The sequence below is a fragment of the Protopterus annectens genome, chromosome 2.part0, assembly GCF_019279795.1.
Source record: "Protopterus annectens isolate FY-2018-M chromosome 2.part0, PAN1.0, whole genome shotgun sequence".
In the NCBI taxonomy this organism is placed as follows: Eukaryota; Metazoa; Chordata; order Ceratodontiformes; family Protopteridae; genus Protopterus; species Protopterus annectens.
In genome coordinates this window covers 53,560,884-53,573,223 of record NC_056728.1, presented here as the reverse complement: position 1 = coordinate 53,573,223, position 12,340 = coordinate 53,560,884, and the positions used below count along the sequence as shown (strand labels likewise).

The following is a 12,340-nucleotide window of genomic DNA, read 5'->3' as shown; positions in this document are numbered from 1 at the left end:
ATGTTTCAGTTTTGCAGATATATTTCTCTAATTCCAGTGAAGCACTATGTGGTGTATGTGTAGTGAGTAAGCAAGACAGAAGTACTGAAGATTTAGTCTGAACTCATACTGAAATCTGTAGAAAGCAACTGCACCTTGACAATGCAACTTCGTACAACTAATTCATCAAAATTTAAATATTTTAACCACATATTCTGTAAGTCCTAACTCAGCAGTCATGATTCTTAGCTGGAGCTGACCACTGATGGAGGCAGTTCTCCAAGTTCATCCAAGTCAAGCTTTGAGAGCCTTCACCAGCCAACATTGAATTCTAGATGTAATTACTTCTCAGAGGCATCATGGAGTTCAGTTTTTCTCCCAGAAAGAGCTCTCTTATAGACCAGGTTGTCTTAAGACTCATGGTGCATGCCAAGGTAATATTTCTGGAAGTGGGTGTAGACACTGTCCTGTATGTAGAACAGTATCAGTCTCCTTCTCCCACCTGTTTCTGTTCCTAAAAGAGTCAGACACATTCCTTCCCATTTTGGACCTCTGAGATTTTGGCCAGCATGTCTGGTGCATTTGCTTCCAGATGACAGCCCTCCAGGGTCTCATTCCCTTACTGCTATAGGTTACCTGGCTGATGTCATTGGATATGATGGACATCTTTTGACATATCGGTATGTGGGGCTTACACAGGAGTTTCTTATGGATGACATCACATCCTCTACAAAGTTTTGCCATTTGGGCCTTCTTGTGTCCTTGGGGTATTCACCAGCATCTTGATCATGGTTGTCCAATCCTTGTAGGAAAAGACCCATGTTTATTCCTCTGTCTAAATGACTACATTTTACTTGCTGAGTCCATGGCCTTCTACCATGGCTGCTGTCCCAGGAGGTGACCATTAACTGGAAGAAGTTCTGTGTGTTCCCTTCTCAAAGAATAGCGTATAGTCTTCAGATTCACAAAGCTGTAGAACTTTCGGGGAGGGCTAGCAAATCAAGTCCTTGGCTTCCTGGGAGTGGATGCAGAGCTTGTACAGGCCCAGATCCTACTGTGCCTTTTGATCTTGGTGGTCACCAGATTCTTCATGGTTCAAATTCAGTGCTCAAGGATTTGGGTGTTGCGCTAGACTGTGAGGTGTGAAATTACTTCAGAGCCACCATTAATTCATCAGTCTGCTTCCTGTGACAGGCCCTTGTTGCTGTGCCTTTGGTGGGTCACCAGTTCCTGTAGCCAAGCCCATCACAGGTAGTGAACCATGCATAATGGGCTGCTTGAAAAGCCTAATTCATCTTCCACATGGTGCAAAGGATGAGGTGGCTAGGGGTCATGCTAGCCAGTTGGAGCTATGTGCAATCCAACTGACCTTGAAGGACTTGGAGACAAAGTTGCTTTAAGGGCCTTTTTCATTTAGTTAGAAGACCAGCCCAGTGTGTAGTATCCGAGCAAAGAAAGGTGTCACTTGGTCCTCTCCCTGCATAGTACAACAGCACAAGGTTGAAGTGGTGGTGAACACTTTCTCCTTTGCATGCCATGGGAGATGTTGTACACCTTTCCACCAGTTCCGCTGTTTTTGCTCCTCATTATAAAGTTCAGGGAAAAAAATGCCAACACTGATGCCCTCTTTAGGCATTTTTATACCTGACAGTACAGTAAAATCTTCTGATCCTGGCTAAAAATACCCTTCCCCACAGTTGCGGTTACAAGTAACTCCATTTTATTCAGCGGGTGGCTTGTGATCTAGCGTCTTTGATCCGGTCAGATCTCCCCAGTGGGGTCTCAGTGTTTTTTGAGGCTTGCCTTCTACCAGATAAGCCTATGCATGAAGACGGCAGCATGTCTCAGTCTAGGCAGAGTGGTACCTGTACTTCCACAGTTGTTTAGCTTCCAGATGATCCTGACCAATATCGGATACCTGTATTATTTGAACCTCATTTCTGCAGTCAGGGTATGTGTATATGCCAGCTGTTTATGCTTATCATGGGAGTGTGGGGTAAGATAGTGACCCAACTTCAGCTGGTTAAGCTGTTACTTAAAGGAGTGGTGCACATTTTGACCTCATGTGAAAAAAATATATCATTTAAGGGATAGTAAATTCATAACTGAGAGGCTTGTCTCTCCACTAGTTGAGTCTACTGGGTCATCCGCATTGAAGTTTGTCATTTGGAAAACTCCATTCCTGGTGACCATCACTACTACTTACAGGCCTGCATGTGTAGAGAAGAAGGTATGTGACCAGCATTTAACAGTGAAGTAGATGACTTCAAATCAGCTTTAGTAGTAGTGTATGGGAGCATCTACAAATCAAACTAAAACTATGAAAGTACATGTTATGCTGCTAAGCAAGTAATAGATACCTCTGTAACAGCTGTAAGTGAACTGCAGTATTGCCTTCTGTGCGGACTCTGCATGTCCTCCCTGTGGTCATGTGGGTTACCTCCGGGTGCTCCAGTTTCCTCCCACATTCCAAAGATATGCAGTAGGCGGATTGGACACTAAAATTGGCCATAGGTGAGAGTGTGTGCATATATGAGTGGTACAATTGAAATACCACGGCAGGGCTAGCCACCCGGAAGTGTAAACCGTGGATCGAGATGATTGTCACTGCTGAAGTGACACCCTAACCCCATACGCAAAATGGAAAAAGGGGTTGAGGATGGATGGATGGATTTGCTTATATATAAATTGCTGCAAATCAACCTGCCATTTTTTTAACTCACAAGATAAACTATGCCCTGAAGAAAGTCTGCATTTAAAGCTATGTGTACCCGGCAAAGAAACTTAGCTATTTTTCCAAATACCTGTACTTCTGTATCAGAAAGTATGTAGAACTTGAAACTAGTTTAGGAAGACTAAACAGCTGTGTATTACCTTTCTTCTAGGGAGGAGAAGAACTTGCAGTTGCAAAACAAATCCTATCTAAGTGGATTGTCATGTGTATTGTTTTTTGCCTGCAGACAGCTAACTGCCACTATAAAATGTGGTCAGAGGCCACTCCACAAGGGGTGTGGCTGCTTCCAAAACTGCATCATTTATTTTTTCATCTTCACCACTATCACTTGGTCTCCAGTGCAAATTGTCACAAAACCATTACTCTCTTAATGCAGTTCCAGGACCCTGGCTTCCTTTGGTACATCTGAACTTTACAGTTTGTCCTTCTGTCTTTTCCTTTGGTCTGTCTTGTATTATTTTCCACCCTGGTGGTTTACTGACTGGGATTCAACCCAACCATAATACCCATACCATGTTATCAGTGCTAGCAGTTAACACACATGTTCTTATTTTATTAGATGATCTACAAGGGAATCTTTTTTGTTGGGTCAGATGCCCTCCGGCTGTCACACTCGTGTGTTGTCCCTCCATACAGCCTCAGCTGTTGGAGTTTCATATAAGTTGGGCAAGTATGTACCTGTACTTAACATGTTAGCAGCATGGAACCCAAGTCTTCATGGTTACTTCCCGATTTACAAGAACTGTGCTCTCTAGTGGTTAGAGCAAAATGACATTCTTATTAAGTGTGCTTAACTAATTATGCATGCTATGGCAGCATTTCCTAGTACTGAGTGTATGTGCCCCAATTTGCAGAATCTTCTGAGAAAAGAAATGCTGACTGAAGATTGACAGAGAGAATAAACTAAACCATAAAACCTGTCAAGGATGCTTCCCTTGTATTTAAGTGGATGTAGTAAGAATATATCTGTTATGTTTTGTATCAAGGTAGAGAGTTAAGAGAGTGAAATAGTCCTGCAATGCTAGTAAGTGAAGGCACTCTTAACAGGCTGTCACTGAAATACTGCAAAACATTGGCCCAAACATTATGGTCTAACCCAAACTAACAAGTTTTCTAGTTCAGTACTGAAATGCTGGACTGGCTGGTCTGATGTTTATTTTATTTTACTTTGTGTTCTTTTGGTAAGTGGGGTAAAACACCAATGGACCATATTCATGTTCAGTTCAAGAGAACTGGATGACAAAGTTGACATTTTTGATATATGCATACATACTGGTGAATAGTTCGTACCTGTGGTGGTGGTGCTGCGGTAGCGTTGTCACCTCACAGTAAGACGCTGTCCGGTTCGATTCTCAGCTAGAGCGTCTTCTGCGTGGAGACATGCGTGAATGGGCGTACCTTCGTTGAAGGTTGTGCGTCAGGCCTGGCAAGCCGGTACGTAAAAATCAACTGCCAATCATTAGCGGACCGGAGTTCCACTGTGGTGACTCCTAACTCGGAAAAGCCGAAAGACACAAACAAACAAACTGGTGAATAGTTCATAGGTTCGTAGATTAGTAGGGAAGAATATTTTACAGGCAGGCTATCATTACTGTAACTAAAAATAGTTATAAAAGTGCAACTATCAGCATTTAGACTGTTAAATTACATAACTTGCCCAAAATGTATCTTGCATAGTCAGTGTTAAATATATACAGTTATGTACAGTATATTCATTTAGGTGTGCAAGTGGAGATGGAAGGTAAAAGGAATAAAACGTTAAGGTAGGTTGAAAGGAATGTATGGAAGATGAATGAAAGGGGAGGTAGGGAAGAGACTGCATAAATACAATGGCAGAGTGCAGTATGAGAAAACTGAGAGCCTAGATAGCACTGTAGGTCAACTTTGACACAGTTTAACATGGTTCACGATGGGCAGTTCTCATTGCAGATAATTAGCTGTGCTTTCCATACAGATATATATGTGATAGCTTTGTGATTAGTGACTCCCTGTGGAAATTTCAATATCCAGTGTTCTTAGTAGGGGTATCATTTATGAACATCACAGGGAGTCACTTATAATAAAATTCATTAAAGTTCTGTTTTTACTGGCATTCCTGCAGTGGCAAAAGTTGGCAGTATGCCAGCACACTGAGTAATAAGTAGGCAAGCTGTCACTGATATCTTTTCTTAACTTGAATGACCGTGTTGCTGCCCTGCTTTTGTTCATGCATGGTATAAAATTACCCTGGTTAGTTTAGCCAGATTATTACAGTGTGCCTTAAATAAAAAAAAGGGTTCTGTATCTCGCTCAGTCACCAGTGTACCTGAAAGTAGGATATTGCAAAATAATGCACCTTACTTCATGAAGCACTACATTTGTAAAACAGTTCAGTAGTCTAAGAAGTAGTGTTTTAAACTGAAGGACTTAACATAGATACTTGTAGTGTTTTTGGTGGGTTCATGGGGGCTGGAAGGAGACGACAATGAGAAGAGTCTGTCTTTGGGATGGAAGAGAAGGTGAGGATTCATGTAGCTGTAAAGATGTCAGATGTTAGACAGACTTGCGATGGAAACAGCATTGTTGTAAGAGCAACTGTTTTGGTAATAAGGTGTTTTTGAGATGAATAGTTCATAGCTAAAGTGAGATGGCCTGCTGTGCAAGTCTTGTCATGAGACATATTTTAGATGATAAGTCATACAAAAGGTATTTAATACTAATTCTATATTCTGTTTTCATTTCAGGTGTTTTTCACGGTCGGATCATCTTGCTCTTCACATGAAACGGCACATCTAAGAAAGTGCAGTTGTAGGCTGTGTGGATTTGACTGTGAGTTTAAGAACCATTGTTATCTCCACAGCTGGCATTCAGCCCTCCACTTTGCAAAACAAAACAGAAAAAAACAATAATATGCATATGACCTTTGTACATAGCTACACCTAAATCGCCATGCTTGCTCTGTCGGTCACGCCTTATTCTAGCCTGAGGTGGGAGTCAGACACTGCCAAATGACTTTTGATCCGACAGGAAATGGATTTCTAGTAGCTGCACTTGCAACTACACATGGTAATTAGGGCTTGCCATTTGGATGGAGACCAGTAGGAGAAGGAGCTAACAGCTTCTCACTCAATCTTGTGGGAACAGACTTATTGAAAACCTGTGGCTTAACCTCTTCTGCAGATGCGTTGCTAATACTTAAGACAAAATACAGAATGGAACCAGAAAGCCAGATCTCCATTAGGTGGCCAAAGGTGTTCTGTTTTTGTTTTTTTCTAGATGTCTCAACACAAAACCTATTAGATGTCTTTTTTCTTCTCTCTCACTTAGCTGAGCTGGAAATTTCTTCTTCATTACCAACAGCCTTAATGGCATAAAACTGTCAAATACAACTTATTTCAGCTTATGCTGGTTTAACTTAGCCTTTAGCAGATGTTCTGTTAGAGTGGCTTATGCTGAGAGGACATGATCTGCACTTAACTATCCTCGAACCCACTAGCACTGACTGCAGCTTTTGCTGTGGGCTTAAAGATGGACAGGAGCCTGGATTATTTTCATCTACGTACCTCTGAAGGGCTTGCCTGCCACTTTAAAGCTGCATTTTTTCCTCAGTTTTTTACTGGAAACTTGAAGCTTGTCTTAAAGTTGGACTTCGGGACTTCTTCAGCCATCATTAATTGTCCATGCAAACACAACAGCTGGTCCTCAATTCTTTGAGTCTTCAACCATGCAGCAAAGAAACAAACTTACAAGAAATACAACAAAAGTGGTATACACCATGTGCTTGACTATATGTAGCTGTTAAAAGACTTGTATTGAGCTTTTAAGGCTATTTCTGCTTTATCCCTTACTGTGCGGCATCTGGAGAGTGAAAAAAGCCAAAAACCTTGAATTACATGCATTTGGGGTCTCAAAAATTGAATCACTTTTCTTTACAGATGTCTCTGCTTGTCTTTGTTTGCTGAGGGTGGGGTGGGGTAAACAGTTACTTCTGCACATTCTAATGTTTAATAGAACACTTGAATTTAACCAATAGACATTTTAGACAGTATCACTATTTGGACCCTTCTTGTTTGATTTTAATCCTGAGGAAGAAAATTCTTTAAAGGTGTAAAAAGTTGTCAAGTCATTTTCGGAATGTTCAGGTGGTAGTGTAAAGTTATTTAGATTTACCTACATGAAGTAGGCATAAATTGTGCAGTGTATTGTATCTATGCCATCAGTGGCAACATAAGTGAAAATGTATAACTAATTGCACTGAAGTGTGTCATTAAGACCATCCCTGGGATTAAATCTTGAGGGGGAGGGTCCAACTTCTGTATAGGTGGGTAACTGATGATGTCATCTGTCACAGTTGGAGGTGTATTTTGTCATGGTGGCCATGCTAATGTGGTAGTCCATGTTTTTGTAATCATTCCTGTTAGTTATGCTTGGCAGAGTTGTCCATGGTTTAATGAAACAGCTGTAACGTATGTGGTTGCTATCCCAATAGTGTTCCTAGGCAGGTAGGATTATTTGTATGAAGGTTTATTAAGATGTTTGGAGTTGTTCCTTTACACCTCTTTTGCATTCCCAGCTAATGCATCTATTTGAAACAGAAAGCAGAGTGAATAAACCAAATAGTTGCCAGTGGTTCTTTTTTGTGCACTTTAGTCTGAATTGCAATGTCACAGGTTCTAATCTCATTGCAGTTCAGTACTGAATGAGTCACTGACTTGACTACTTTTATGCATTTTTCCTCCAGAAACAGTCACGTAGATACTCTGTCAATCTGTAAAATAAAACAAAATGCAAACATAAGTGTCATAGGTTATGTAACAACTGCGTTCTGTGTGATGTTGCACGTTCACTGACAGTGTAACAGACATCATTTGTTCTGCTCCTACCATCACTGTCAGCAGCACGGTGATAGTGTATAAATATGATCAGATCACTTAAAATGGATTGGAGATTATGCTACCCTACAGACACATTGTGATTGTACATTTCTGTCAGGCATCATCCTGTAGGTGTGTGTTTGATTCCATCAGCCTGCACTTGCAGACTCTGATTTGGATCAACCCACTTGGCCAGACAGATCACTACTAAAAAGAGACATTTGGCACCTTGAGGGTTTTCCTGTCAACATATCACTTCCTGCTTATACTCCAAGATGAACGTTGGCTTGAGGGACACAAATGTGCTCACTGTCAGGAAGGAAGAGAAGATGGCAGTGACCACAGGTGCCCCAGGGTTCAGTCAGTTTGATTGTACTGACACTTTCTGTCAATGTTTTGGCAGTATCTCTGAAAAGGAGAAGCAGTGGATATTACATAACACTCCCTCAGGGTTTCTGTGTTCTTCCACTTTTCACTTTTCCCCTGTGACACCTTACAAGACAGAGTTGTAGATAAAATGCTGTTCTTCCATCCACAGAGAGAAATGTATACATTTGTAAGCTCCCTTCATATTTTCCAATTGGCTTACTCTTTAGGTAAGTGGTGCTTGAAGCTTAAATGATGACACCCCAAGGCAACAGGAGCTGATCAGATAGATGGATAGATATTATGTCAGACTTTGATTGTCCTCAATAAATAAATAAACAGTTAACATTAGAATTTGAAACTAAGAGACCTGTTGAAATAATACATGAAAAGAGATAAGTCATGAGTTGTAGCATTAGCAAGCAACCACCCTGGTATCTTTTTAATACAGTAGTTTCATTAATCAATGTCCTCTGTTATGCATTACTGTGGGATGTGTTTACCATAGAGATCCTTCCGATTATGTGTTCTAATACTTTGCAGCCCTTTTCATGGTTTATTTAAGTAGTTTGTAAGGACTGAAACCACAGCATGCAGAGAGGCAGAATTCATGTAAAATAATTTAAATGTCTGTATTATTCCAAAGATTTTAAAACAAGAAAGACCTGACAATCCTACAGACATCACTTCCAAATGTTAGCATATTTTTTTTTAAATTTACATAGTGGTCTGGAGTGAACATATGCCTTTTCACAAAAGAATGCCACTGGCTTGCCTATGGAAATGGCACATCTCGCTGTCCCATTAGCTCAAGTCCAGCAGATAGCTGCCACTAAGACCTGTAGCCAGATATCCTTTTGTGTGCATGTATAAAATAATTTTTCTTGCAAAGGTGTTATACCCAAAGTCTTTCTCTGTGAACAATTTTTGCTGGCTCCAGAGTGCTTGTCAAGTGCAGAGTGGTCAAGGTTCTAATTCGCTGAGCACAGTTTGTCAAACTTCAACTCCACAATCAGTTTTCAGTTGGAAGTCAGAGCCAATGCACACTTACAGACCACACTGACAATGATTCTGTTATTTTGGGAGATTTCTGCCTTCTTTGTGTTTATGTAACCTTGATGTTGGTATATATAGAAGTTCGAAGTTTGAGGGATGTGGGCCTTGCTCCCCACAGAAAGCATGCTGTGGGTCTTGCCTCCCACCTGCAAAAAGAAAAAAGCTTAAGCTTTATGTTGATTTCCTGACTAGCTGTGCCTGGCAAGCTGGTTCTTTACCAAGTTGTAACTCGACGAGTCATAGCAGAAACTGGTTTGGCAGTGGACATTGCTATAGTGAGGACATGTTTTCCACAAAAAGATTTAGATTTTTTTTTAGGAATGGTTAGTTCATACCATTGTATGTGTCAATGCAATTTTCTTAAAAACTCAAAAGTTAAGTGGCCTGTGGATTAAAAACATGACTGTTTATTTTAACATGACTTAATATATGTTTCAGGCGAGTAGTACTTGATATGTTAGAGTTAAACCCAGCATTCCTAATTTTGAAATCCTTTCTGTCTTATTGAAATGGGTGAATACTCTTTTATGTACTGTAGGAGTGGAATACTGCCAGTCTGTCTTTTTTGCCAAACATCATGCTTAGTGCAATTTTTGTTGTTGTTGTTTTTTTTTTTTGTTTGTTTTTTTGTTTTGTAGAGGAGAACAGGAGAACACTGTAAAAACTGTATTGTGGAACAGAGAGAAAACAGATATTATGTGCAATATGTGGAAACTGAACAGTTATACAGGAGTAGACATCTGTGCTGTAAAACAGGTCTGTTTAGAGAAGCAAGGCCTATCTAATGTCAGGCCTCCTCCACATGTCAGCAGCTTTTCACTGTAGTTTTGGTGTTGGTATAGGTTTAATCTAAAAAGAAATAATGTTGTGTTCAAATACCGTAGGCTTGAAGCATTGATCAGGGCAGGGGAGAACAGTAGCACAGACATCTGTTAGTTTGTTCTCACTAATGAATAGCAGGAGTGTGCTGATTTGTATGTTATGTATAAGCTCTTGAGAGAAGACAAGAACTGCAAATCAAGTTACAGACCTTAAAATAAGATTCATTTAGCAATCATTAGTTGTCCGAACACCAGTTTATTTTTAACTTCACTAACTTCATGTTCATTGTGTGTCATCAGTTTGTGCCATGTGTGATCTGACACCATCCCACAGTTTATGCCCCCATTTGGCATTGTGCTGTTAATCTGAATAGTTAATGCAGTCTAGTGGGCTAGTTAAAATGGTTGACAGCTGTGTGCCACTATTCTTTTATTGTGTGCTTGAGCTACTCTCTAATTAGTTACTACATTACCCATACTGGCCAGCCATTCATTCTCTGAAGAGTTGTTATGTTGTTCAAGAGAGACAACAGTGAACGGTATTGCAGTGTTTATTTCACTGAAAGCTTGCAAAACCAACATGTGACCAAATATGCTGACTGGTTACAAACCAGCTTTTGAGAAATGCATGCAAATCAGATTAATTTGGCAGTTTTGATGCTTGTATGTGTGGTTAATTTTTTCATGGTTGCCTTGGAAAAGTAAGTGTATTTTTTTCGGTGGGAGAGGGGGAAGGAGGAATAGCAATGTAATTATCTGCACCTCTTGTCGCTATTCCACTGACATCTGTTCCACATCACAAAAGAGAAACCTTCAGCGTCCTGTTAATTCTGCTTTTACTTAGATATGTGAGAAACTGTGCCTTAAGTAGACACTGCCCACATGTGTCAGTCTTGAGACTTGTCTAAAGAACGACCATAGAAGTGGAACAGTTTTTAGGTGCAGTGAGGAGAATAAATGGTGTTTGACCAATTAGCCTGAATGCTTGAGGTCATAGCTGAGAAAAAGGGAGAACCTACAGATCTACATTATTGGTTAACATCTATCTTTGGAAACAGTTGATGAAGAAGGATGCATCCCTACCTATACGCTCACTTGTACATAGAGTGAGACAGACAGACAGAGGGGGACACGCACACATATGTACTTGCACTCTATTCAAAAGTATTTGTAAAGCAGTTAGTTTTACTTCTTTCATGTGTAACATATATAACTAGAATTATCACAGGCATGAACTTGCTTGTATAGTGTTTTTTAGCATATACCTTTGTCACCTTCGTTGTCTTTTCACTAGCAGCTAATGATGTTAACTGTACTTCCTGCTATGTATAGGAGTACCCAGCAGAACTTGTTACCACAGATAATGCTTTAGATAGCTCAATGCTGGGCATTCTGCATCCAGAGAGTAACAGAAACTGCTGTTTTAAGGATTCTTGTATTTTATTTCTCATATAGCACTAAGGTACCTAACTATAGTAAAGCTGTCCACCATTGCAAATCCTGCATTCAGTTTCTTTCTTGGTCAGGCTTAGATCAGTTTTGTTTTTGATATGTTTAATTTATAGGGAATTTAGCATAATTTCATCAGCTGTCCAGTACATATTACCTCAGACAAGCAGGAATATCAGTAATTTGCTGCTCCTGTGGCCTAGAGGAATAAATCTCTGGTTACAGCTCAGTTGACCCAGGTTTGAATAGCAACTCAGGTGACTGATGAACTGTAGCAGAGGGGAGAGACTGCGCTACCACCCCTGGTGCAAGGGCGATCTTGAGGGTGTTCACCACACAATCCCTGGTAGTGGTGGGGGGATGTGTGAAGAAGGAGAGGGTTATAGTCCTAAGAGGAATTAGGGTGAGGTCTTTTATTAAGCTGACACAGAGGCAGTATGATACATCAGCACGTCCCCAGCATGCCAACCCTCTGGATGATACCAAGAAATTACTTGGGAGGGGGGGTAAAGGGTAGGGCTTATAAAAAAAAGGACAGATGTAGACAGCTAAGACTCCCAGGACTGCCTTAGGTTCCATGTGCAGCCCTCAACGGAAAAACAGAGTTAGTCCAGGGGAATTGGAGAAGTCGATGGATCCAACACTGATGTGGGGCACTTGGTAGCAAGGTCATAAGATGATTTAAGGAGGGACAAAAAAGAAATATTAATATTTTATTTCATAATTTAATCTTTTGCAAAAGATGTGCACCTTCTTTGAATCACAAGATTCTTCTGAAGGTTCATAAGAAAGTCCTACTTCTTCTACAGTAGAGGAAGTGGCTTGAACCATGTGAAGACTGGCTTGGTTGGGTCATGTTTGATGTTATGTAACTGATTCCATAAACTACAGGAATTATGTAATATCATGCAGCTAATGTATGTGCATGACTGTAGCAGGGGTTTGAATCAGTTACCAACCCCTACTGCCTGGTGTCAGCTCAGGAATGACCAGGACTCTTTTAGTAGTCTGTAGCATCCCCAAATCTGTGGCAGATTACATTGGTGAGAGCTCCGTAGGCCTGTGGCAATGGCTGTTTTAGA

At 40.5% G+C, this 12,340-nt stretch overlaps 1 protein-coding gene across 1 annotated transcript in view; it reads left to right on the top strand.

Annotated features, from left to right (window-relative positions):
- The window catches only part of KLF7 (Kruppel like factor 7), a 294,428-nt gene extending 284,044 nt beyond the window's left edge, over positions 1 to 10,384 (top strand). The window contains exon 4 of the mRNA XM_044060544.1: positions 5,437 to 10,384. Coding sequence (XP_043916479.1) covers positions 5,437 to 5,488 — 52 coding nt within the window. The 3' untranslated portion in view covers positions 5,489 to 10,384. The remainder of the gene's footprint in view (positions 1 to 5,436) is intronic.
- Positions 10,385 to 12,340: the final 1,956 nt, after the last annotated feature.